This window comes from Pleurodeles waltl, chromosome 10 (genome assembly GCF_031143425.1).
Source record: "Pleurodeles waltl isolate 20211129_DDA chromosome 10, aPleWal1.hap1.20221129, whole genome shotgun sequence".
In the NCBI taxonomy this organism is placed as follows: Eukaryota; Metazoa; Chordata; class Amphibia; order Caudata; family Salamandridae; genus Pleurodeles; species Pleurodeles waltl.
In genome coordinates this window covers 769687988-769715844 of record NC_090449.1, presented here as the reverse complement: position 1 = coordinate 769715844, position 27857 = coordinate 769687988, and the positions used below count along the sequence as shown (strand labels likewise).

The 27857-nt window shown below is 44.0% G+C and overlaps 1 protein-coding gene across 1 annotated transcript in view; it reads right to left on the bottom strand.

The window, feature by feature from the left end:
• The window catches only part of PRTFDC1 (phosphoribosyl transferase domain containing 1), a 149660-nt gene extending 122149 nt beyond the window's left edge, over window positions 1-27511 (bottom strand). The window contains exons 1-2 of the mRNA XM_069211366.1: window positions 27339-27511; window positions 20483-20589 (exon numbers count right to left, since the gene is read on the bottom strand). Of these exons, the coding sequence (XP_069067467.1) occupies window positions 20483-20589; window positions 27339-27389 (158 nt within the window). The 5' untranslated portion in view covers window positions 27390-27511. The remainder of the gene's footprint in view (window positions 1-20482; window positions 20590-27338) is intronic.
• Window positions 27512-27857: the final 346 nt, after the last annotated feature.

Here is a 27857-nt window from a genome sequence, read left to right as displayed (position 1 = left end):
GTGGAGAGCGGCGGGGTGGGAGAGAAGTACATGAATGAGAGAAAACAATGTTAAGCTTCTGGAAATAAGCACATGGGCAAGAAAGGAACAGGCGAGAAGTGCACAAAAGAGAAATGGCAACTTGAAGGGCTGTGGAAGGGATAAGAGAAGTACTCAAAAGAGACAGGCACTCTCATGGAATGCTTACCCTAAAATAAAGAATGAATGGGGGAGTTGATGCAGTCCCAGTGCGACTGTGGAAGAAGGTACGGGCAAAATGAGGATATTGGGAAGGGTTATAGTGTGAGTGTGGTTTCCAGCAATATAGGTACAACGCCTATATTTAAAATCTCTGCTCTCATGAGCATTGTGCAGTTTACCCAGTGTCCAGTGCCATGCATGTAATATTTTAAACTAAATTTAGGCAATCCTCACAAAGACCCGTCTCCTGCATAGACAGCAGTTCTGGCCAGTCTTCATCATGGAAATGCATTGCTTTGCCTTAGGTCTCTAGTTACTTTGGACACCAGTTTTGAGAACAACAAATCAATTATAACACCTAAATCCAATGTATCACAGCCCTTTTGGCGCACTAGATGGTAGGACTTCATGCGTCATGGGTAGGCTACCACAAGGTGCTGGAGTGTAGTCTTGCAGGTGGGAGTTTGGGTCATGTAATGCCCTAAAGGAATTGCCTTGTCAACTGATCAATTTTCAAAAGGATGGAACTTGTGACTTTCAACCGAAGCATAGCTAAGATGTAATTGAATGGCGAGGCAGCAGACATTTTACTGTTTGTATTCTGCCCTATAGCAATAAGTACAGGTCCAACCACTGCAAAGTCACTATACATATGTTGCACTTGGGGTGTTATGTTATTGGGAATTATACCTTTGAGGCCTTTACTAACAAAGATAACCAAATAAGAGAACTCCTGTGGAATCCAATGAAATGGGCTGTAGCCTGGCACGGACCTGTTGATTAATTTGGAGATTGGAAAATATAAGGCATGGGAGAGACCTCTCTGGGTCTGATGCAGTCATAAAGGATATCATTGGCATATGTATTTCACAGCATTGTTGTATCTTGTCAGACAGGGGTTCCAGTGCCAGAAAAATAATACCAAAGGAAACATCAGATACCATGCCTCTTCTCGCAGGATAAGACTCCAAAAGTAGGTGGTTAATTCAAGTAATTTGTGCTTAGGGTTCAAAGTAAAGCCACCAAACCTTACCAATAAATAAAGGCCTAGGTCTGCTCTCTCCAGGGTCCTAAAATATAGCCCCATTCCACACAAAGACTTTTTCAGCTTGTAGGGACTGGGAAACTTCTGCATCTTGGCCATCTTTAACCTACATGAGAGGTAAAGTAGGGTCCTCGCATTGTCCTCGGATCACCTACCCCAAACATATCCAACCTGTGTAGGGTGAACGAGGGAGGTCAGCAACCGGTTCAATCTGTTGGCAAGGACTTTAACCAGGGTCCCCATATTTGCCTTTAGTATGAGAGAAATGATGATGAAATTGAAGTCCAGCCTTAAGGGCCATATAGTTGCCACTTTCTTGAATGCTGGGGGGTGGACGAGGGAAGTTATAACCAGACAAAATATACTTCCCTGGTTTAACGTAGCCTTCAAATTGGACAAATAGATTTTTTCAGAGTTACGGCCAGTTCATGTGATTATGTTGCTAAACTCCCCCCTAACCCCAAAAAAAGAAATTCTCACAATGGGGTAACACCCTCGCAATATCGTTCTATTTATGCCGGTCAAGGAATATACATATTTCACAATTTTATGATGACACAGGTAAAACATTACTTATTCTCCTGATTCGTAGTGTAACCAGACACCCTATGCAGTGTTTCTTTCTTAAAGATTTCAATAGGTGCAACACACATCACACAGAAATCTGTCCTCACAACAAACGTTTAGGAACAAAAATTACATTTGCCTGAGTTTATCACATTTCTAGAAAGTAAACTAAGGTTAGAGAGAGCTGAATCTCCAATAAGGCAGTAATCTATATAGGACTCTAAGATACATTTTTCGGAAAGCCTGTAATTTTCAAACTCACACACTTTTCTATGGCAAAAAGCCATAATGACATATACAAATCTTACTTTCTAAGTCTTCGAAGTTGTTGACTTACAAAGTAACATTTGTGACTCATACTGAATTGCACATAGGAGGATATGTGAAAGAGATGCCCCCTTCCTATTTGTGAGTAACAAAGCAATCAAATACATCAATGGTTCGAGGCCGCAAACCATTGATCAGTAACCAACACACACCTTGGGGTGATAATTGATTCCTTAGAGAACACGTTCCCAGTCTCCAGGGAAAAGGGATACCGGCTTCCCTACAGTTTATAGTGCCCAGGTTGGCGAAGTATGGCAGGCGCTACAACAACCTAAACAGGGCTCACAGAGAAAGTATACAGAGTGATAAAAAAAGACTATTAAAATGAAGCTTAAAATAGGATTTTACTTTAAAATACACTGTAATGGGAATACGACAAAGTAACAGAAAGCATATATGGGCTGCTTATGGTTAATGGCTAAGGGATATGCACATGTCAGAAGATATATATACCAGGCATAGAGTGCTACACCAGGAAATGGGTCTTTTTTTGGCATATATACAGAACTTATACTCGGCATGCAAATCTCTTATAGTAAGAAGCACAAGTGAGATGGATGCATGTTCAATTCCCAAGGGGCAATCACTTTTGAGGGGTTGAGAACCACCTAGACCTTTCAGGACCAACTTTGATCATATGTATATGCACATTCAGAGAGGACGTCACAAACCAGGTCATAGTAGCTTCTTTGGGTAAACGGTTAGTCAGTTGGAGTGGTTTTACTGGCAAGACCCCTACATTATTCTTATGCAAGGCAGCCCAAGCTATCATGTGACATGTAGGAGTTGCTTTCTTAACAAACTTCTCCCAGGCCTTAGCGGGACTGTCAACCTATGATGAAGGGTTGTTCCTTTTCTCAACAGTTACAGAGTCACAGCTACAAAATAGGCTGTCATGGTTCCTGTGCTAGGATCCTGTCTAGGCTCCCTATAACTTGCCACCAGTCCAAGGGGCAGCACCCATCCTTGACAAGGTGTGTGTAAGATGGGTCCCAGCACTGAGACTCACCAACAGGAATATGGATTCTATACGTGATCTTGCACGGTTGTTCACATACTGCTGTATGTGCGGCTTGTGCTACAGCATGCCATCACTGAGATACATGATGTGCCATTCACTGGAGCTGTATGATAATAGACTGACATAAGGCAGCAGTGTCTCAGCATTAACCTAGTGTCCACTGGTCAAGCTCTATGGCTTGCCCCAGGGGCTGTTCCAGCCCTGGGGTGACTCTTCCCGACAGAACCTTAGGGATACATTTGGGAGGCTTATTTTTCTCTCAGACACACAGCTTCTAAGCCTCACCAGAAAAGTCAAGCCCAGGCACACTTCATGTATATCAATCCGTGCAACTCCTCCTTAATCACTCTCACTGTAAGCACACTGGCAGACTCTATGGTTCCTACAAACAGGAGTCTTAACAAATTCCAGATGTTTTTGGATGCTGAGACAGGGGTCTGTGATCCTGCTCTACATGGTTTGCAAAGCTGTAGAGAATAACCTCTGCGGATCAATGAGAGCACTCATGACTTCTGCACTCTGAGTTCAGTAAAGGTATCTATGTCAAAGGCATCCCAGAGTGGAGCAGGAAGCATCTCCCAAATGTAAGAGGACACACAGTTCATAAGCAAGTTAGCTGGATTGATTTAACCTCAGTTGAGGTAGTCTTGGTGTTTCTTTTGAAGCACATCTTTTTGGATTGTGAGCCCAAGATGATACAAAATTACCTCCAGGCCAGGAAGACAAAAAGGCAGTCTCTAGCAAAAAAAGAAGTCTAGGCCCTGGCTGTAAAGCATTTGAAAGGAGAACAGAGATTTGTCCTTTACTGATCCTCGTGTATGCTGTTGCAGTACCTCACTGATGGCTGCCACTGAATAGATGGCTGTGTCATGTGTCTCCTGTTGTAAGTCAAAAGACTTAGGGCAACCGTGATGTTTCATAAACAAAACTGATATCCAAGGAACATGCAACAGAATCAATGAAATCTTTGTTTATCTGCAATTTCACCATAGCATCTCCCTAACAAGTTTCAGTTTCAACTTTCTGTGCTTATTTCAGCAGAACTCGGGAATAGAGATCAACCTTATGACATAGGTGCAACGTACAGGGGATCAGAATTGTATTATTCTGCACAATAAAGAGTGCACCAGATTGGTAAAACACCTTTTTGTAATACAAGGCTTTTGGCCTCCCAGTCCACGTGTAAGCAGATGTTTTGCACTTCACAGAGAATGCCAACTACTATAGCAGACTTTTCTCAGATTACGAGTTGGTGGATGCAAATGGCTCAATTTTACAGGGTCTGTAATCACTAATTCTGGACAATAATTTCACCTCTGCAGAGAGCAATTATGATATTTTTAACTCAGAATGAGGTGTAGCATACAGAACTGGAATTATCAGGTGCTTTTACGCATGGGTACTGCAGGGACCATTTCACTCCCATTTACCACCTGCAATGAGTAGATGACAAATAGGAGAGTGGATGTGCGGGATGGGCAGGCTGTGGACTTGCAGAGGGGAGTGTTCTAGGCTTCCATTTTGCTGTAGGTAGTGGGGGCAGAGGGGCTAGATTGTGCTTGTAGCAACCCCTCCCAGATCTGCTTGTGATTTTACTGACTAGATTATTTAGCCAGTAAACTCTGGCCAGCCTATTGTTACTTCAGCCAACCAGGTGACACATAATTGGGGCATGTTATGTGGGGTGGCTAGTATTAAAGTTTAGGCTATCCTATGGTGCATGGTATTTTCTGACCACAGATTTGAGATGTAGGCTACAAATTAGGTTTCTTCCAAAACTCCTGGAAATGATCCAAAATGTAGCACTCTATGTGGACTAAAATATTTAGTGAAAGAGACAAAGTGGCTATTTGAGCATAAACGTAAAATGCAGAAGAAGTGTCTTAACACTATTTTTTATTGCTGGTATCATGAACCTGGTCATTAATTGGGAGCCTCGGGTTCTTACATTGAGGGGGTCGAGAAGTAGGAACCCCAAAATATACAGGATTTAAATCCTGCCAGTGTGAATGATATCGGGTTGACACCGGAACCACCAATAATATCTCAAAGGGCGAGCTATAATCCTCATGCTCTACCTTTTTCTTTCTTGCATACTCAAAGTAATTAAACAAGTAACTTTTCTTTGTTTAGTTTCTATCTGTAGAAATCTGTATAAATTCAGCAAGGCAACCAAAGAATAATCATAACTAGTGCCATCTTCATGAGCATTCTATATTATTACAAAGTTGTATTTAATTTATATAGAATCCGGTCACAGGAACGAAGATTCAAAAATGTCACACTTCATTTGAAAAGCAAATATATTTATCTGCAGGTGTAAAAAAATAAAAATAATAATAATAATTATATATATATATATATATATATATATATATATATATATATATATATATACACATACATATACACACACACACACACACACACATATACACACACACACATTTATCTGCATATTCCCAAAAATGACAGTTTAATAAATGCTGCCTCCTCTGTCAAGCAGTTAGGAACAACACTAGGACTAGATGCAATGCAGGTCTGTTGAGTGCCCTTACAAGATCGCCGAGAAATGGGCGAAACCTCTCTGTAGCTACTGTGCCACCCTGCACAGAATAATACATATGAAAGATGAGAGGTTTCTTCTTTATATGGTCACAGCTAGGGTGAACGCTCACATACGAAAAACTGCTTTGACATATGTAATTTGGCAATCTGTGTGGCTCTTGACTGATGATGTGGATTGTGTTGATGATAACCAGCAGCAAGCCTGGCTGATGAGCTCTAATAAGAGTGAAACCAGTCCTGGGTTTCTTGTGTTCCAGTTTAGGAAGGACCAGGTGTGGCAGTTTGGGGTAGACTCTTCCCACTGGAGCAGGGTTGAGGCTGATTTGCATCTGAATGTCTTCAAAGTGAGTGGGCATGGTGGGCAAAATAACGATGTAGTTGGATGCGGACCGAGTAATTATCAGTGGCTAAGATTAAGTCAAGCATTCCACCCATCACCTTTTGTGTACTTTGGTGATAATCAGCAAGGCTTCAAATTCCCCCTGACGCCCCTTAGCTCCGGTGTAATGAGCCCTCAGACCTTCTGGGGGTTGCTTCTTAACAAATGTATGCCAATCTTAATACAGAGGACTATCCATCGTGAGAGGCTTCACTTCTGCACAGCTGCGCACTTCTTTGACCCAGAGAACCATACAAAGAACTGATTGCCCACACTGTTTCCAAACCATGGACCCTCTCTTCCTCTCAAGGGATGAGGCAGAGCAAAGAATGTCAGATGTGAAAAGACATCAACACTTTAGGCAGGAACACAGCTCAAGTCCTTAACACTAGTTTGTCCAGAAAAAAGATGGCATAAGAAGGCTGGACTGAGGGGGCCAGAAGTTCACTCACACATTATGTTGGTGTTATTGTAGCCAAAAAGACTGTTTTTAAGCTGAAGAGGAGCATTGGACAACTGGCTCATAAAAGGGGACACATGAGTAAAGTGAGAATCAAATTTAAGTTCTACTGTGGCATCACAAAGGACTTTGGCAGAAACGTATGTTGCAAGCCTTTAAGGGAATGCATCACAACAGGTGATTTGAACAAGAATGGCTGGTCCGTCAAACATAAAAGGGCCAAAAGGGACAACAAGTAACCTTTAGCAATGTCCACAGCAAGTACCTGAAGGGCCAAAGACAAAGCAAACAACAATACATCCAACAATTTGGATTGCAACAGGTCCCTCTATCAGGTGCCACATCAAGCATCAAACTTATACCAGTGTCCGGCATACATTGATTTCGTAGAGAAGCACTTGGCTGCCAGGATGGTATCCACACCTTTAGGGAAGGGCAAGACCCTGCCTCGCGGCTACAATGGAAGATCCTTCGAAGGGGCAGCCGATAAGAGGGCAGATGCTGAGGCCCAGAAGTTCTAGGTACAACACTCTCCTTGCCAACACAGCCATCAGCATGGCTTGATACCAATCATTCCTGATGTTCTTTAAAACTCGAGACAGGAGTGGTAGCAATGGGAAGGCATACACGGGTGGTGTACATTCAGGGAAATACCCTAAAGATTCAGCTAGTTACTGAGGCACAGAGCCTCTTGGCACAGGACTCAGGACCCCAACCCTTCCCTATGTTTCTAGCAGCGACACGACAGTGCAGCTGTCCATGAGAACCTGTATCAACCTCCCTTTGATGATGGGCAGGAAGGCCTTTAAAGCCATTCAAATCAACCACAACTCCAGAAAACTAATGTGGAGCGGGTCTCCACCAGCCTACCCAACCTAGTAGTGACATGTCTATCGATGCAGGCAACAGATCTGCTGGCAGCTAACCAAATGAAGGTCAATTCGGATCCTTCAGGTGCAAAGAGATGGATTGAAAGTGTTCAGCAAAAGGAAACAGAATATAAGGAATATCAATTGTGGAGCTCATCATTTGTTTATGGGGAATGAGCTGGATTTAAGGGAGATGTAGGAAGTGATTTCAAAGATACTGGAGAATACTGCACTGATAAAGAGGATAACGAAGAGTGCGAAGATATTAGACTTGGGGGGGCAGGAAATTTCCTGCAAGAGGGTTTTTTCCTGGGTGCATCTGTGGGACAGCTTAGAAGAGGCAGTGAAGGGTTGGCTTTGGCAGTGATTGGTGGAGCCAGTTTAGGAGGGAGAGGGCGCTGTGGAGATGTAAACCTAGAAGAAGGAGAAGAGAAATAGGCTGGTGTAAACATCAAGAGAAGTGTAGGGAATGAATATCTGGAAGAGAGACGTTAGAGCGGCCATAAGGACACACTGGAGAGCAAACTGGATAGCAAAGAGTTAATGAGATTTGGAAAAGTTTATGCTGAACTAGTTACTTATCTTCTATCTGGTAGAGACTCTTTTTTAGCCACAGATTCCTCACCGTAGAATATACCCCAGGCATCAGACTGGATCCTGAGACTCTAAACAAGCAGTAAAAATGTGTGCTGGTAGGTAGCATCGTCCAGCTTTGTGTAGCATCATCTGCACAGGAAATGATGTGCGCTGTGCCTCTATAGGTGCCACCCTAGCACGCTGGCATCAGTTTCTTATTGTGACTTTTTGGGCCAGAAGTGTGGAGCGACGAGGAACACTGTCCACTGGTATACGAAGCTATGGCCGTAGAAGGGTTGAACCCTTTACACTAAAATCCATTTGCAGAGCAGGGAGGAAGGAAGGGTTGGTAAGGAATCTGCAGCTAGATTCCTTACCTTAGAATAGATACCCAAGCAATACCTCTCAGGGGGTGGAGCTGTGATACGGATTAGACTACAAACATACACAAAGAAGCCCTTGTAACTGCCTGAGAGATATCCAGAACTGGAATGCCGATAGCGAACGCATTGGTCGCAGCTTAGGTTCTGGTATAAGGAGCACACAAGCCCTCAGGGTGTTGCCCTTTGGCCAATGTGAAACAGACTTTGATGCACAGTACTATCCATCACAGATGGTCCCTTGCTGCACTGCCTTCCCTTTCTTTGGCTCAGACATACCCCAAACAAAGATGTGATCATACACCCTCAACTCTTTTGTGCGGTCAAGATAGTACAACAACGCTCTTTTTGGGCCAGTTGGTAGGGTCTCTCCTCTTCTATAGAGGGATGAAGTGAAGCATAGAAGGTAAACACCATGATAGACGGGCCTACGTTAAAGGACTCACCACCTTTGGTAAAAAGGATACTCGGGTCTGAAGGACCAGCTTGTTTGGATAGATAGTAAGATACAGAGGATTTGAAGACAGTGCATGTAACTCACTGACCCTCTGGAAATATGTTATCACTACTAGAAAAGCTGTTTTGATGGTTAGCAGTCTCATTGGGCAGTTTTGGAGCGGCTCAAAGGGAGCACACATTAGAAACGTTTAAGAACCAAAATCAGGTCCCACTGAGGCATAATAAAAGCAGCTGGTGGAAACATCTGTTGGAGACCTTTCAAGAACCTATGTACAAAAAGGGATTAAAAAAGGGATGGTGGTCCGGCAACTGTAGAAATGCAGAGATGGCAGAAAAATAACCTTTCAGAGTGCACAAAGCAGAGCCCTCCCTGCTGGGCCAAAGAAAGAACAAACAAGAGAACTTGGGAAAGGGGTCCAGACAGAGGATCAATATCTTGGTCTGTACACCATAGTAAACAAACCAGACCAACAGGGATTCGGTTTCAGTGTGCACTGCTTGCGGTGAAAATTCACACAATTTAAACAAAATTTATAATACATTTATTTTTCAAAATCTGTTAACATGAAATCATTAGACATGTCATATGAAACATAAACAAAACTTTTTCACAGTTTGCATAACTTGGTGGTGTGAATAATACAATAAACATAAAAACCTTCAGTATCCCTGAACTTCAGAGTAAGCTGAAAACCCAATGCATTTCGGGCTAATGCGTCCCTTCTTCAGAGTAACTGCAAAATAGGAAATTAAACAGGACAAAAAATAATAGTTACCCTGGAGAAAGAAAAAAACTATACACCATGCTCTAGGGAAATCTTATACTATCATGATTAACATTTTCATCTCAAATACCAGATGTCAATAATGTGCAAGGCTCATGTTGGTTAACATGCTCACAAACATGCCGGCACACCATGCCACGAACTTGCTCCAGCAGCAGGCTTACATGTTTTAGTGGATGCCTGGCTGCAAAACAACATTGCAGACTTCAAGACGAAGGTCGAAATCTGTCAACTGTCACAGCTCAAACTACATGCATGAAGGTGAAGTGCTTTCAGGTTCGGTGCAGATCCCTGCCCTACTGATGCAACAGAAGATCCTCCCGAAGAGGGAGCCTGATCCGAGGACCGATGCTTTTGCATAACAGCTCGGGATACCAGACCCTCTGTGCACGATTCAGTGACACAAGAATAACTTGGGCCTAGTTGCACCTGATCTTCTTGAATACTCTGGGCAGGAGTGGTATTGGCAGAAGGGCATACCGGAGGCCAGAGCTCCTCTTGAGATGTAAAGTGTCTCTGACTGAGAGCTTCCTTTGAAACTCCAACACTCAAAACTGCTGCTATTGCACAATCGCTACAGTGGCTAACAGATCTAACCAAGGCTCTCCCAACTCTTCAAAGAGGTTTTGTGCCACCTATGGGTGGAGATGGCATTTGTGATTTGCTAGGCATCAACGTTTGAGTTTGTCCGCCCTAATGTTCAGGTGCAGAACCACTAGGGATATGCCCTGGAGTTCCAGCCACGTCCAAAGGTGCAGTGCCTCGTGACAAAGAGTCCACAACCCCACCCTCCCTCTTTGTTGCAATACCAGAAGGCGGTGGTTTTGTCTGTGAACACTTGTACCAGCCTTCCCCTGTCTGAATGATGAAAGGCTTTTAATGCCAAACGGATCACCCGAAGCCTCACTATGTGGATGTGGAGCCTGGATTCCGCCAGAGACAAGAATTCTCTGATTTCCACCTCTCCCAGGTGGCAGCCCTAGTCCAGGAGTAACGAATCTGTCATTACAGTTATCTTTACCTGGGGAATTGAGAAGGGTATTCCACTGAGGCAATCAGGGTTTGTCAGCTACTTCTGTAGATTTTTCGCAGTTCCCTCCAAGATGAGGGCCATGTCAGAGAGATTCTCCTGATGCTCGCCCACTGGGCCTTTGGGTCCCATTACAGAGCCCTCATATGCAAAAAGTTATGTGTAAAAAGCAGGATGCAGGAGGCCATGGGGCCCAACAGCCTCAGTCTCGCCAAAATCCAGGATAGAGCCCAAAGCATCAGTCTCATAGCCTGAATATCCTGGACTGGCTGCTCGGGGTGGTGGGGGAATGGGCCCAAAACTGTACAGTGTCCAGAACAGCTCAGAGGATGATGAGTGTCTGAGAGGCAGTCACATGTGACTCTGGCACACTGATAGTCAACCCAAGGGAGTGTAGGAGGTCCACCGTAGTCTGGAGGTGGGAGACAACTGCCTGGGGCGATCTGCCTGCAAAAGCCAATTGATGAGGTAGGGAAAGACTGTAACCTGTGACCTTTTTAGATGAGCTGCAATCACCGACATCACTTTCGTGAACACCCGAAGGACGCTGGTAAGGCCAAAGGGGAGAACGCCAAACTAAAATTGCTCTTGGACCACCGTGAGCCATCCTGTCTGTGGGCAGGCAGGACAGACATATGGAAATATGCATCCTGCAAGTCCAATGCCGCCATCCAATCTCCCATGTCCAAGGCAGGCAGGACTTGTGCAAGCACGAGAACTTTGAATTGCTCCTTTTTTCAGGAAGAGATTGGGAAGGTGCAGGTCTAGGATGGGATGTAGGCCTCTGTCCTTCTTGGGCACCAGAAAGTAGCGAGAATAGCAACCATGACCTACTTCTTATGCCGGAACCTTCCCTATGGCTCCCTTGGCCAAGAGGGCCAGCACTTGTTGATGGAGAAAGGAGAAGTGGACCTCCATCCGCCCTCTCATAAGAGGTTGGTATAGGTGGGTGTGTTGGTCACAAAGGGAAGGGAGTAACCCCTTTGAATGAGCTGAAAAATCCAACTTTCTTATGTTATTGACCCATATGGTCCATGTGATGGCATATCCAGCTTTCCGCTGGATGTCTATCTTGGCTGGAGGGCAAATCAAAATGGTTTGGAGGCTGAGTCTGCAGCTGCCTTGGGGGGGGAAAGGGCAAGGAGCAGGAATTGTAGTGGCCTGACTTCTGGCTACCTGTCCCATGGGGTCTGTGGGCTCCCCACTGGATGTCCATGATGGCAAACTAAAGGGGTTTGGAGGCTTCGGCTGCCAGGGAAGGGGGTGGTGGTAGTGGCCCGACTTCTGGCTACCTGTCCCATGTGGTCTATAGGAACCACAACCACTGGACAGGGAATCCAACTGAAAGTCCAAGACCTCAGCTGCCCTCCTCACTACCATAGCGAATGATTCACCCTCCTCCATAGCCACTGTCTTGGGAGGTGTCCAGGCCACTGGAATACGCCAGATCCTCAAACCAGGTGTCCTCAAGATCTTCTAGTGGCTTGTAACCATAAGGGTCCGCAGACCCCTCTCAATCATCACCCAATCCAGGCCTATCGCAGGATTAAGGCACTAGCTCAGACACAGCGAGTCTGCCCATGGGCGGCACCAGAACCGGCATCAGACGACACGCACTTGGTTCTCGGTCAAAGGCATGAATGTTGATGGGGTGGCACCAACACTGGGCATTGCCATTTGAGCAATGCTCCTGGAAACTTAGGAAGGCACAGAGACAGCAAAGGTGCAGGCTCCACCACAGAGCGAGGCCTTGAGGGCCCCTTGGCTCATCTGAAGACTTGTGCGGCAAAGTCGCTGACCTCTTCAACAACTTTTTTACTTTTGGGATGACTTGAAGCGGGACGCCAATCAACGGGTGCGGCTCCGCATACGATCTCAGGACCTTCCCCACAGCAACATATGGAATGCTCTGGGGGTTGGTCAGCGTTAAGTGGCAAGGAGCTTGAGGGATGCTTCCTTAGCGCCTTTGGGTGCATGGTGCAGCAATCCTTGCACGTTTTGAAATCGTGATTGCACACCAAACACCAATGGCAAAACAAATGCAGGTCCGTCACAGACATCCAGCAGTGACAGGTAATGCATGGTTTAAAACCTGTCCTTTTCTGGACATCCTCTTACCAGGAGACAGTCTGGAAAAATACCAGAAAAAAGGTCAGTTAAAAAGTGACTGGGGGTTGCTCCCTCTGAATCTGCGCTGACTGGCGCAGAAAGGAAAGAACATGAAAAGAAACTGACGTCAGTGCGCAAGGGTGGCGCCTATATAGGCACCGTGCACGTCCTTTCTGGAGTGGACGACAACACAGAGCCAAACAATGCCACCTACCGGCCCGCAAGGGTACAGCTCGTCAAAATTTCTGGATCCAGTCTGACACTTGGGGAATATTCCAAGGTACTGAAACTGCAGCTAAATTTCTGTATCTGATTTGACAGTTTTGACAGCATTATTCAATGCTTGTTAGACATGTTTTTTTGGCGAGTGAGGCTGCATGTTATCCTGTAAGATATCTCCGGGGTTTTATACTATCTGCACAGACCTGCTTCATTAAAACAACTTTTCCCACACTGCAGTTTAGTCTGTCACGTTTGTGCCATCTTGCCCAAACATGAATCTGCATACATCTGCAGTGGTAAGCACACAATCAAACTGTCAATAAACCATTTTGAACGTGGAGCCGGATTTCCTCAAACCCAGCCATGCCAACTTCAACTACCAGACAAAGGCTCTCCCAAAGAAAGATCCAGGTCTGACTCACAGACGTAAATGGGGCTCATCAGACACCGAACATCCTGCAAGTGCAACCAGAAGCATGCAGCCACAAGTAGCATGATCAGTACACCATGGCTTTATTTGTACCAAGTGCTGTTAGCAAATGAGGCTTCAGTCAAACATAGAGGAAGGAAGAAATGCCAGCACAAGGAGGGCATCCAAAACAATGTTGGTCTTGCACAGGCCCTACGGGGAAGCGCATGAGACCCAGAACCCAGTATTCAGTGGCAGTGCATGACAGTCGGGACAAACAGCAAACGGCATAGAGACTCCCTCCCACAATCTTGATTGGACCTGACAGGACAAGAACCAGTGGACTCATCCTGGGATACAGACCAAAGAACAAGAGAGGGTGAGAGTGAGGAAAACCTACTCCCTTAGGACTAGCCCAGCAAAACCATATTCTATACACAGTAACCACCACTGTAAAGAGGAAGCCTTAACCACGGACCCATCATCAGGCTCCACCAGCCTGCCTAGAAGAAAACACAAGGAAAGCTACAAAGAGAAGTAGTCAAGGGTTGCGCTGTCCATTGACAGCACTGACAACTGTAGGGTTAGGAACAGAGTGGGACACCGACCTGACTGACTAAAGCCTCCACACTGCAGACAACGTATGCTATACTGTCCCTCACTGGAAACTCCAAAGGTGTCAGGCTTACCTGGTGGTGGGTCTAAAGCCTGGGGGGACACTTCTAACAGCATAAGACCAAATAAATCTGACAGGAAAACACAGGACCCATGCAACAACATGGCACAAACTGTCAACTATCAGAGAGGGGATTAAAAAAGGCAGAAAGTGCAAGAGGGCCCTAAACTAGATTTGCTCTGTCTAATAAACTTTCTACGGTTAGAATCTTTGTGCCAGAGAAAGATGATTTTAAAGCAAATTTACTTTTTATGAAAATGAAATCATATTATTCACACCAGCGTACAAATTGTCGCCCCTCACTTTGAACCTGATGAACAAAGGGTTTTGATGGTCGAAAACCTTCTGATTTGGTAAATCTGAGGGTTTATGACCATTAACACACTTCTTTTAATGTAATACACCCAATTAAAAACTCAGAAAAGGTTTCCTGAATCCTTAAAAGTTAAGTAATTATTAAGAAAGTGCTATTTGCAAGGGCCATGTTAGGAGTGTCAATTCCAAATACGGATTCCTTAACCCCTTCTGTGCCCAGGACGTAATGGGTACGTCCTGAGGCACAGTGCTCCTGTGCCCAGGACGTAACCATTACGTCCTGGGCACAGAGCCCGGGAGAGCGCTAGCGCTCCCTCTGTGCAGTTCCCCCCCACCCCCAAAGCCAGGGATGGAAGGGGAAGCCCTTCTACTTCCACCCTGAACCCCTCACCCCAACCGTGACGTCAGTGCATGATCGCTCGCTAACAATCACAGAGGCCTCCTCCCATCGCGCTGGAAGCTGATCGAAAGAGAAATGCAAAGCATTTCTCTTCCGATCACATGAAGGAGGCCGGACAGGCTTCAAAGGGAAGGAAAGGAATTTCCTTTGCTTTGAAGTCTCTCTGAGCGTTTTAGCAGCCGGATTGCAAGCAATCCGGCTGCTAAAACGCCCACTAGACACCAGGGATTTATTTTTGTACAGGAAATTGGCATGAGGGAGCGACCCCTTGGGCAAGGGTCGCTCCCAGGGGGGGGGGGGCATTTTTTTAAGGCCTTTTCTGCCCCCCCCCCGGGGGCAGAAACCTCTAGGCAACAGGGATCTTTTTTGGGGGGGTTTTGATTTTTTTTTTTTTTTTTTTTAGAGCTGGGGAGCGACCCCTTAGGCAAGGGTCGCTCCCCTATGGGGCAAATTATATTTAGGCCATTTCTGCCCCCCTTGGGGGCAGATTGGCCTATTTTTATGAGGCCAATCTGCCCCCATGGGGGACAGAAACCACTAAACATCAGGGAGTTTTGTTTTTTTCGTGAATTTCACGCAAGGGGAGCGACCCCTTGGGCAAGGGTCGTTCCCCTGGGGGGCAAATTTATTTTAGGCCATTTCTGCCCCCCTGGGGGGCAGATCAGCCTATTTTAATAAGGCTGATCTGCCTCCAAGTGGGGCAGAAACCACTACGCACTGGGGATTTTTTTTTTTTTTGTTGTTTTACAGATGGGGAGCGACCCCTTAGGCAAGGGTCGCTCCCCTGGAGGGGCAAATTGTATTTAGGCCATTTCTGCCCCCTTTGGGAGCAGATTGGCCGATTTTAGGTCAATCTGCCCCCAAGGGGGGCAGAAACCACTAGACGCCAGGGATCTTTTTTTTTCACCAATGTCACTCAAGGAGAGCGACCCCATAGGCACGGGACGCTCCCGAGGGGGGTAGGAGGTGGGGGGGGGGGCAAATTTATTTTACGCCATTTCTGCCCCCCCCCCCCGGGGGCAGATCGCCATATTGTTATTAGGCCGATCTGCCCCCCAGGGGGGGCAGAAACCTCTAGGCGCCAGGGCAAATTTTTTTGGGGTGTTTTTTTTTTTGTTTGTTTGTTTTTTTAGAGACAGGGAGCGACCCATTAGGCAAGGGTCGCTCCCCTGGGGGGCAAATTGTATTTAGACCATTTCTGCCCCTCTTGGGGACAGATCGGCCGATTTTAGGTCAATCTGCCCCCAAGGAGGGCAGAAACAACTAGGCACCGGGGATATCTTTTTTTTGTGCCAATGTCACGCAGGGGGAGCGACCCCGTAGGCAAGGGTCACTCCCCAGGTGGGTTGGGGGGGGCAAATTTATTTTATGCCATTTTTGCCCCCCTGGGGGCAGATCGGCCTATTGTTATTAGGCCGATCTGGCCCAAGGGGGGGCAGCAACCTCTAGGAGCCAGGGCTAAAAAAAAAATTGCGTTTTTTATTTTTTTTGTTTGTTTTTTTAGAGATGGGGAGCGACCCAATAGGCAAGGGTCGCTCCCCTGGGGGCAAATTGTATTTAGACCATTTCTGCCCCCCTTGGGGGCAGATCGTCCGATTTTAGGTCAATCTGCCCCCAAGGGGGGCAGAAACAACGAGGCGCCAGGGATCTTTTTTTTGCGCCAATGTCATGCAAGGGGAGCGACCCCGTAGGCAAGGGTCGCTCCCCGGGGGGTTTGGGGGAGTGGTGGGCAAATTTATTTTAGGCCATTTCTGCCCCCCTGGGGGCAGATCAGCCTACTGTTATTAGGCCGATCTGCCCCCAGGGGAGGCAGAAAGCTCTAGGCGCCAGGGCAAATTTCTTTTTTGTTTGTTTGGTTTTTTAGAGATGGGGAGCGGCCCATTAGGCAAGGGTCACTCCCCTGGGGGGAAAATTTTATTTAGACCATTTCTGCCCCCCTTGGGGGCAGATCGGCCGATTTTTGTTAGGCCAATCTGCCCCCATGGGGGCAGAAACCATTTAGGCACCAGGGATTGGTGTGTGTGTATGCGTGTGTTTTCTTTAGGGGGCAGCCCCTTGGGTAAGGGTCGCTCCCCATGGGGGCACATTACTGTTGCCCAATTTGCCCCTCATTAGGGGCAGGTGAGCCTACTTTTGGAAGGCCCACCTGCCCAGAAAGCCCACCAGAGGCCAGGGAAGCTTTTTTTTCAAAAATAAGAGGGTGGGGGTATGGCCATAGCCCCACCCCAAATAAATGGGGCCAAAGTTGTTCTGCCCACCAGTGGGCAGATGGGGCAATTACCCCTGATCCACACCCCGGGGGCAGAAAGTCTACTAGATGCCAGGGAATTAAAAAAATATATACATATATTGGGGTGGTGGCTACCAACCAGTATGGGCCTGGTTATGCCCCCCCCCCTCAACTGAAGGGGGTAACAGTCTTTCAGCTCCCCCCGCACTCTAAAATATCTTATCCCACAGCAAGCAAGAAGACATTTGATTATTTTGGGTTTTAGTGTTACATCTGGGCCATTAGAACTTGGCTTACTCTCAAAATCATCCTACTTGGAATGGTGAGGGCTGCACTTTATGGACTTTGGGACGCTGCCATGTAGAAAAATCCACAAGAGCTAGACACATCTGAAAACTAAACATCTGGGTGATTCCAGGGTGGTGTGTTTCACATGCACCCCACACCATTTTTGTACCCACAATCTCCTGCAAACCTCCAACTTTGCTAGAAATCACACATTTTTCCCACGTTTTTGTGATGGAACCTTCCGGAATCTGCAGGAATCCACAAAATTCCTACCACCCAGCATTGTCTCATCTATACCAATAAAAATTCTGCTGCACTTGTCAGCCTAAAAATGTTTTTTTGCAAACTGCCCTTTAAGCCCCCGTTGTTCCCCCTCAATATCAACATGTTTTTGGCTCTTCCCTTTCACAAGCACTTGGCCCACCTACACAAATGAGGTAACATTTTTACCGGGAGACTGAGGGGAACATTGGGTGGTATGAAATGTGTCCCAGTGCGGTGATCCCACACAGAAATGTGGGAAAAATGTGATTTTTTAGCTAAATTTGAGGTTTGCTGAGGATTCTGGGTAAGAAAACAATGGGGGATCCATGCAAGTCACACCTCACTGGATTCCCTCGGTGTCTAGTTTTCAGAAATTTCTGGGTTTGGTAGGTTTCCCTAGAAGGCTGCTGAGCCCAGGACCAAAAACGCAGGTGCCCCCCTGCAAAAACAGGTAGTTTTGTATTTGATAATTTTGATGTGTCCAGATAGTGTTTTGGGCCATTTCCTTTCGTGGGCGCTAGGCCTACCCACACAAGTGAGGTACCATTTTTATCCGGAGACTTGGGGGAACGCTGGGTGGAAGGAAATTTGTGGCTCCTCTCAGATTCCAGAACTTTCAGTTTTTTTGGTCAAATGTTGAGGTTTGCAAAGGATTCTGGGTAACAGAACCTGGTCAGAGCCCCACAAGGTCACCCCATCTTGGATTCCCCTAGGTGTCTAGTTTTCAAAAATGCGCTGGTTTGCTAGGTTTCCCCAGGTGCCGGCTGAGCTAGAGGCCAAAATCCACAGGCAGGCACTTTGTAAAAAACACCTCTGTTTTCTGTGAAAAAATTTGATGTGTCCACGCTGTGTTTTGGGCCATTTCCTTTCGTGGGCGCTAGGCCTTCCCACACAAGTGAGGTACCATTTTTATCGGGAGACTTGGGGGAACACAGAATAGCAAAACAAGTGTTATTGCCCCTTGTCTTTCTCTACATTTTTTCCTTCCAAATGTAAGGCAGTGTGTAAAAAAGACGTCTATTTGAGAAATGCCCTGTAATTCACATACTAGTATGGGCACCCCGGAATTCAGAGATGTGCAAATAACCACTGCTTCTCAACACCTTATTTTGTGGCCATTTTGGAAATACAAAGGTTTTCTTGATACCTATTTTTCACTTTTTATATTTCAGCAAATGAATTGCTGTATACCCGGTATAGAATAAAAACCCATTGCAAGGTGCAGCTCATTTATTGGATCTGGGTACCTAGAGTTCTTGATGAACCTACAAGCCCTATATATCCCCGCAACCAGAAGAGTCCAGCTGACGTAATGGTATATTGCTTTCAAAAATCTGACATCGCAGGAAAAAGTTACAGATTAAAAAGTGGAGAAAAATGGCTGTTTTTTTCACCTCAATTTCAATATTTTTTTATTTCAGCTGTTATTTTCTGTAGGAAACACTTGTAGGATGTACACAAATGACCCCTTGCTGAATTCAGAATGTTGTCTACTTTTCAGAAATGTTTAGCTTTCTGGGATCCAGCATTGGTTTCTCACCCATTTTGGTCACTAACTGGAAGGAGGCTGAAAGCACAAAAAATAGTAAAAATGGGGTATGTCCCAGTAAAATGTCAAAATTGTATTGAAAAATTGGGTTTTCCAATTCAAGTCTGCCTGTTCCTGAAAGCTGGGAAGAAGGTGATCTTGCCACCGCAAACCCTTTGTTGATGCCATTTTCAGGGGAAAAAAACACGAGCTACCTTCTGCAGCCCTTTTTCCCATTTTTTTTTTTTTTTTAAATCAAACTTTTCACTGTATTTTGGATAATTTCTCTGTCTCCTTCAGGGGCACCCACAAAGTCTGGGTAGCTTATGTGAACAAAAAGTTATGAGGGCCTAAGTGCGTACTGCCCCAAATAGCCAAAAAAAGGCTCGGCACAGGAGGGGGAAAAGGCCTGGCAGCGAAGGGGTTAAGGTATGTATTAATGTTTTGCAACCGAAATCCGGTTGCAAAACATTAATATTGTAAAACCAATTCAAAACTGATGGTATTCCATTTTCAAACAAATCCCTACCCATTTGAGAATGTGGAGAGAAATGTTTTTTTGGGAGTAGCCGTGGTTGATCGGACCACTTCCTACTCTTACAATATGTTTGTTTAACTTGCTTTTTTTTTTACCAAATGCCGTTTTCCTCACAGGAGAAAACGGACTGCATTTAAAAAATTGCCTTATTTAAAAGTAATCACAGGCATGGCGGTCTGCTGACCCCAGCATGCTTCAATGCCTTCGACTTCGGTCAATACGAGTAGGTTGCAATTTGTGGCCTTCCTCATGCATATTATTGAGGTAGGACAAACTGTGACCCACTATGATTCCATATTTTGTGACCCGACCTATTGGTACATAGGATGGTTTGTAAAATGTGTTTCCACTCACAAAAACTGGTGAATGTGCAACCACATATTGCTGAACTCAAATTCATACATTAGCCTCCAAGTTCAGTGTGTGTTAGTAAGACCCATCCAAGCAGTGCAATTGAACTGTATCTCCACAAACTAGTCATGAGAAAATTACTAATGGGGTGTTATAATTTAAGAATGCTTTACAAACTATTATGTTTAACACATACAAATCTGGGATCGAGCACAAACTGTTTACTTGGTGGCTGCGGAAGGAGTTCATTTTGCAGTTTTGGCATACAAGAGGAGTCAACAAGAAGTTCATATAATTTTAGAAAATGTAATTATTTGCAATTATTTATCTGAACTTTGCAAAAATGCAAGAGTGATTGTAGTATTCAGCGATGTCGTACATGATAGGCCAGCAACGCTCTATCTACAGAAGTGTAGCAGGGCATTTTATGTGTCTTTAATAATTTGTGTTTTTAAGAAGATAATACTGAAGTAGCAAATTAGCAGTTCTGAAAAATGCTCACTTACCGATCCATTATTACACCATGCGGGATATAGACACATTTTAAATCTTCACAGTAGTGTTGTGGTAAAACAAATAAATCCAACTTGTAGCCAGGCCAATCATCGGGAATCTGAAAAAATACCAAACATTGACCGATTATCTGGAATTAGGTCACATAAAAAAATAAGGCGTCAGTTACACAAACGTGATAAGACAGGAAGGCTCTTTAATGCTTCTTTCAGTACTATTCTTTACATAGCAGCAAATCAGACGAAGCATTAACTCAAACTACAAATGCCATGAAACCAGGAGTTGTAAAAAACAAAACAATAATGCATCCATTTCTACCATTAGGAGCCGGCTGCAATGTTAAAGGGCCGGTTCACTGCAGGGCCGGCGGGCGGAAAAGAGAGTATTGATTAAATTCCCTAGTATCTCTGGGAATCTATTATCTATAGTAAAGGCCAAAATGAGCTCAGTGGCTTCTCTGAAAAGCTGCACGTGTCTTGGGTCTGGTATAGTAGCATGAATGCTACTGTGTTTGACAAGGCAAAGTTAATAACTGTCACTACGATTTCAGTACCTGCTTTTGCAAATCAAAAATTAACAAGTATTCTGATATATAATTGCCACCACACTATCTTTTCTGACTGCAGGTCTATCATGTTTCACACAGGGATATTCTACAGGGATTGAACAGGTCAGTTCATAGTGTTGCTATTGTTTTAGTCAGGTTTCAGTTGGGCATCCAGTCTGTCTGAGGTTAGAATATCAGCGTTTTCAAATGTCTGCTTTGGCTAGGAGCAAACATTGAGGAGCCCAAACTTAATATGAGTGTTGATATTAACCGGGAGGGCATTGAGATGAGAAGAAATTACTAGAATGACTAAAATGTATATTATTCATAAATAGGTCATCGGTAGAAGCTTTAATTTGTAGGGGCACCACAAATGGATTAACAAAAATTAGTTTATTTACTGTGTTTGAGTGTCACTTAAAGGGCCCTGAGTTTACTGTAAAGAAGGTTAGTATTTGTGATCAATCTTTGGAGTTTGTACTACGGTGTTATATGACATTGGCATCCTTCCCAGCTGCAGTCTCATCCAGGCCATAATGGGTCCATAACAGACTTGCCTTTGGTGCGCCGTCACCCCTTCATTTCCACTTCCCTTCTGCCCTGCCAAGGTATTGACTGTATTAAAAAATAAAGTGTTTGCTCATATATCCTCCAGTCCCTGGGATATAATATACCCAAAAAAAATAACTGCTACATAAGGAAAAACATCAACGCATTGAAATGCAATACTTATTGAACCAATAAATTAACATGTGGAAAAAAGTTACTCCCAATATTTACATAAATTGCACACCGCCATTACTTCCGTATTGATTGCAACAAAACATACTCATATACACAGGTCACTGACCACCAAGACATTAAATACTACCAAACTATTTTGAGCGTTTGCATTCGTGCCCATTAGATACAAATCCATTAGAAATAAATCTCTTTGAAGATTAGCCAGGATGACCTCAGAAAGAAGGAAAAACTGTCCGTTCCCTGTTACTTCCTCGTATTTATATTCGAACTAAGGTGATTGTCCGAATTTAGTCCGCATATAATCGACCTAAAGGTAGTCCTGTTGATGCAGGAGTGTCGGTCGAAGCCCTGTAATTCCTTCTACTGCTAACCTAATCTGAAACTATTTTATTTTCAGGGACTCCTTCTGAAAAAGGTTTTGATTGTAGCAGGTTCTTTTTTCCCGTGACTCAGGCCGCAAGTCTCATAAATTCTTTAGAATTAAAGAACCATCCACAGTTATCCCCTTGCAGTTCAAGCCTTGGCTAGTTCAAGGAGACTCCAGTGGGCCTGCATCTCTTTCAGAACAGTACTAAATGACGGATCAAAAATGCACTAATTGGTAGTAAAATACGCAGTGAGTAGAAGGAAAATCTGCATTATATAGAACAGATGATGATAAGTTCCTGTAGGAAGTTTTCTAAGACAGATGGAAGAGTAAGGCCATAGATCGATCAGAATTTTTATGACCAACTACATTATTATATAAATACGTATCACTGCGAAGATCCTTTTTCTTCTGTGAAGACCTTAATACAAGGCAAACTGTTAGGCAAGATATGTCTGATGGACACTTAATTAACTACCCCTATGTGACGAGGCCACTGTGATTGCTTTCCTTGGTATATAATCACTGGCTCAATATAATTTCTCACCGACTTTTACAAAAATGATGAAGCCAGTAATGTAGGTAGTTACTTATCATCTGCAGTCTTTTTTTTTTTTTACACAGAAATAACTTGTTTGCTCATAACTTTGTGTACAGAGAGTTCCTCCCCAAAACCCATGTTCCATCTAAATGTCCACTCAAGTGTTTAATGTTTTCAGCCTAGTTTGTGGAGGATTTATTAAGCCACTCCATGCATTCCTATGGCTGAATCAAATAAACTTGGAATCTAAGTCTTAACCATTTGGCTAGTTACAGGTGTTTTTATTCCTGAAGGGTGTAGTCTTTATATATTTCTAATTCATCTTTTTTCATGTTAGATCTGCTTAGCCTAAACTGTTGTAAACAGATGACAACTGGGTTTCGCGCTGCTAGTATCTCTTGCGAGTAAGCATTTAACCTCCACCAAGGAACAGAAGGGAAGTCAAGAAAACACTTAGGGGCAGTTGGTTCTTTTCTGTCTCGGAGTAACCCTCTCCTGTCTGTGGGGAACTCGAGAATGGTACAATCAATGGGCCAGCTAACTTCATAAAACTTTACATTAGATTGAATTAGAGAAGCACGGTGTGAGATGTATGCCTGGGCAATACTTCTGTTACGTCAGCGTAATCTTGCATAATTTGTGGGAATTTCTCATTACATAAAATTTCAGAAATTATGCCATTATACTATGTGGCAAAATTTTAGTGCTGGAGCACAGAAACAAAATGAACAACAAGAATGCAAGCAACTGTTGTTCAAGGCGCTCATGTGTTTATGCACTTTTTAGTGCCAATTGTGTCCTTGAATCCAAAATGGATGTGAAGATGTTTTTTTCAAGCTAAAATATGGCAATGAATGCCCAATTTGTGTATTTTTTCTTAATTTTGTGTCATTTCTCTAAAGCAAGTGACACGAATTTCACAAAAGCCTAGAGATTCACAACATACTTTTTCTGCACCCCAACCAATTTGTTGGGAAATTTAGTGAAGACAACAATGTCAATCAGTAGGGTTCCTACACATGTGAAGTTGCAGAAAGAAATGGCAATACGTAACGATCTGAGTTCAACATATGCCCCGATGCAACCCTCCCACTCTGCCACCTCAACACCTAAAGATATATGGGCTCCTTACAAAGCATATCTTGCTAACATTCAAACAGTGGATCTAGATGAGCCAGAGGGTGAGACACCTAGGAAGGATGGACCGGCCCAATATGACCATGGCTCCATGCCACTCGTTTTGTCTCCCTGACAGGACACAGCCAAACAATGGCCCGAGTGCCACCTAGACTACTGGGCAGCTATGGCCTTAGGAGACCAATACAAAACCTATACACCAGATCTGTCTCTGTGTGCCCTTAAAAGTACGGGACTAATTTGTTATTGTTTTATTATGCTAGCATAAAATAACTTTCATGCTATTGAATATTTATTACTATTTATTTACAACCTGGTGTATACGATATAAATTGTTCTTTGTTGTAAAATAATACAATAAAAAAGGTCAGATGATGAAAGTATTCATTCAGTGCACGTTGTTCCATATTCAATCACTATTTAAGTAGGCAAGCTGTCTAGACTCCAAGCCGCCAGAAGTGGTTACACTGTCACTTTTGTGTTTCAGGTGTACCATAAATCACACGGGAGCTGTTTGCTTATGAGGGAAATAGTTCGGAAATGTCAACAAAAACAAAAAGTGTGTAGAGTCAGAGATCAGGCGATAAAAGGATTCTTCTCACACTGCAGAAATATGTCCACAGGCCTGAAGCCAATGTGAACAGAGAGGCCAGGCTCTAAAAGCAGAGCAATCAAGAGAGAGGCCAGACTGTTCAATAGCTGTAAAAGGGAAGAACAGAGCACCGCCCAACACTGATAACAAAAATCTAGTCAATTATTTGAAACCTCGTGGAGCTTCTAAAAAAGCACAGAACCAAGAACAGAGTGAGGGTGGGTCAAGTCTTGGTACATTAAAAAAATAATCACAAACACAAAGAAGGGAGCAGACTGGAATGCTACCCAAATCACATTCTAGACGCCTGCATTTTTCAGTCACAACCTGCCTCAGTTTCCATTGTACAATCTTCATAGAGATGCTCCTTCATTTGCAAACATTTACAAAGCATAACCGACACACTGTTACCAGTTCCTAAGTGGTTAACAAAAAGCGGTGTACTGTTCTAAAACGAAACACGATAAGTGCATATCAAACTGTCAGAGAGCACCTCCTAAGCTTTTAGTAATTCATGCACGAAAACAGGGCTGTGACAAACTCATATTGTGATAATTCGGTTCTTAAGTAGTCCTGTGCCAAAGATGAGGCCCAGGTTTACCTATACTGATGCAGAGCAGAATATTTCACCCACCCCTAAACATAAGATAGCAAATTGCACATATGCTAGCAAGGTGTACCTTAAACATCATTCCAGTGCTCAAATCTCTAATTCCGATGGTGACACTGATGGGAGGTTGCGGAGATTGTCACCAAGGGGCTATTACTCCTACATCACCCATTAGGGCTCATTGCAAGAGTAGTACAACAGTTCACCTCCAAATTACGAGCAATCAGCAGGGAGCAGACAGATTAAGATATGGAACCAACAAAAAGGTGCAGTTTGAGGAAAAAGTGATTTTGTAGAGGACATTGTTCTGTTCCACAAAGATAAATGAGAAGATAATATATTTATTTTAATACACTGAATTTGAGTAAGATATAGGCCAATAAGCACTGCGTGAGGACAGATTTAACCCATACGAATAGGGCTGTATTCATTTGAAAATGGATAGAATTACTTTTAAATTTGGTGAAGTTCAGAGAAACACCCTGTGGAGAGGAGCATGGCAGTGTGAGGTAGTGGCCCTAGAGGGTTTCAGGGGATGGGGCCTCTTGAGATCAACCTAACCACTGCCCAACGAGGAAAAGTAAGTATAGAGAAGTAAAAAAGGGCAATACAATATTTAATAGGGTAAGGAGTACAATGTGGGGTAATATTAGTAATAATAGCATGTCACTGTTCGTGTAGAGACAGGTGATGTACTGGATGCATATTTGTGTAGGTCCATATTATCAACTTCTATATTGTGTCAAGAGATTTTACAGGGTGGACTGCATAGGCTTGTGCAGGTTTGTCAATGCTTACTAGAGGAAAAATAACAGTGACTGTGTTAAGGGAAGAAGCAATAGTGTAGTCGAACCAGAAAGCAATGGGTTAAGTGTATTTTTTAGTTATACTCTGGAGCACAAGTGCTGAATGCAGAGAAAGTGTCTAACACCAGCACTATAGCCGCAGGTCAGGTGCTCATTAAGAGTGTGATGGAAGTACCATGAATGCATGGAGGGTGGATCAGTTTTTGGTCACTGAATACTGAGTCACCAGAATTAATATGTGCATAGCCAGTCCACAACGACTGAGTAATGTTTCCTAAACTTGTACCCTCATTATTGTTCAAGTACTCCTTCCTATCTATGCCATGTTCATATTTTGCTCTGAGCTATGGACCTTGCTTTTCCATAATTAGTCAACTTACATGAGCACTTCAGAATCGTTGCAGCTAGTTAGTGGCCTGTTTTAAAGTTAGAAGAAGCAATCAAGCTAGCACATCTGGTTCCCTGTCCTTGTCTCCCTTTTATTTTGTTTTGTTAATTTTGAATCACTTCAATTCAACGACTTGGACAAGCACACTTCTAAACAATGATTTGCAAAAGTTATTTCTAGAATTAATTTCAACTTATTTAGTGCCCATCCGCGGCTCCTGGCGTATTTGAGGTACTATTTTGTTATAACTTCCAGTGCCCTGCAGGCTTGTGACTGGCAAAAACGTGCCCAGCAGGACAAACACAATCGTAAAGTTTTATTTTTTAAAGCTAACTTTATTTTTGTTTAGTGGCCTTTTCTAAGTTCCCACTCATGTTTTTTGTTTTTGCTCGTAGGCTAGGCGCTTTATCAAAACACGACAATTAACTTGTTTAAAAAATGCTAGACCTTTTGTACATCAAATGCTTGTTTTTATTCTTTGGTGCAAAGACAAATTAATTGCTACCTTTGAAATGACGGGTAAAGAGGGTACTTGAATTCATAATTTCACTGACCAGTTGGCTATTAATCCTAAACTAGAGGCACCTACGTATCCTGTCCTCCAATTCATCAATGTGTGCTAAAAAATAACGTCTCTTCTCCCTAAACTCTGTTTCTGAAAATGCGTTTCCATAATTTATTTAGATCATGAATTCTCGTGTATCTGCAGCTCGAGTACAGGGAAGCGTGTCAAGGGCTTTCAGGGCAAGGGGCCAGACAACGTGGCCGCTGCTGGCACAACATCCCCTGTTGCCGCCAAGCTGTGGATCCAAAATCCGCCAGCATACACACCACATGCTGTTCACGTCCTCCCTGGCGTTACTCCTTAACAGAAAATACGAACACGGAATTAGCTTTACACATGCACAGAACTTTCTGTCTGAAGGACAAGTTTATAGTTTTGCACTCGCTATCGTAACTGCAACGGCGGAAGTGTTTACCGAAAAGTTACGAAGGAGGGAGGGGCTCCGTTAACCTCAAATCAGAGACGACAAGTTATTGAACGGTTTCGGGGATGGCTACCAACTGTAAACACGGCCTACGCGGCAAGTAGGAAAAGGTAGAATTTAATTTTTACCACAACAAGTTTGTTCTCGGCGCAGGGCTCTAACGCGCCGGCCCCTCCCATGCTGGTCGCAGGTAGAAGCAGAAAGAAGGCTCGTCGCTGGCGATCACCAGAGAGAATGAGAGTCCTGTTCTTCAGTGTGCTCGCTGAGGCGAAAAAAGAGCTCCCTTCCGAGCCTGCTTTACCCCTCCTCCCTCGGCTCCAAACCCAAGCCTATCACGCGGCAACGTTTGCAGCAGGCAGCCTGAAGGGCATTCTTTTTGATTTGTAATATTTTTACCACATTAAAACCTTCAGTGAATAAAAAGGGAATAAAAAAAGTTCTCGCACTGCAGGTGCAGCATGTTTCATAATGCTTCGAATCGTGTGAAAATAAAAAAAAACGTAAATCTTATATTTTTTCTTACATTTCTAGGAAAACGCACTAGTCATCAAAACAAGGGAGAATTGATGCCCACGAGCCCCAGTCTCTGACGTCACCCAACGCGAGTGTGGTGTCTTATTTCATTGTGCCAGTCTGTCACAGTACAT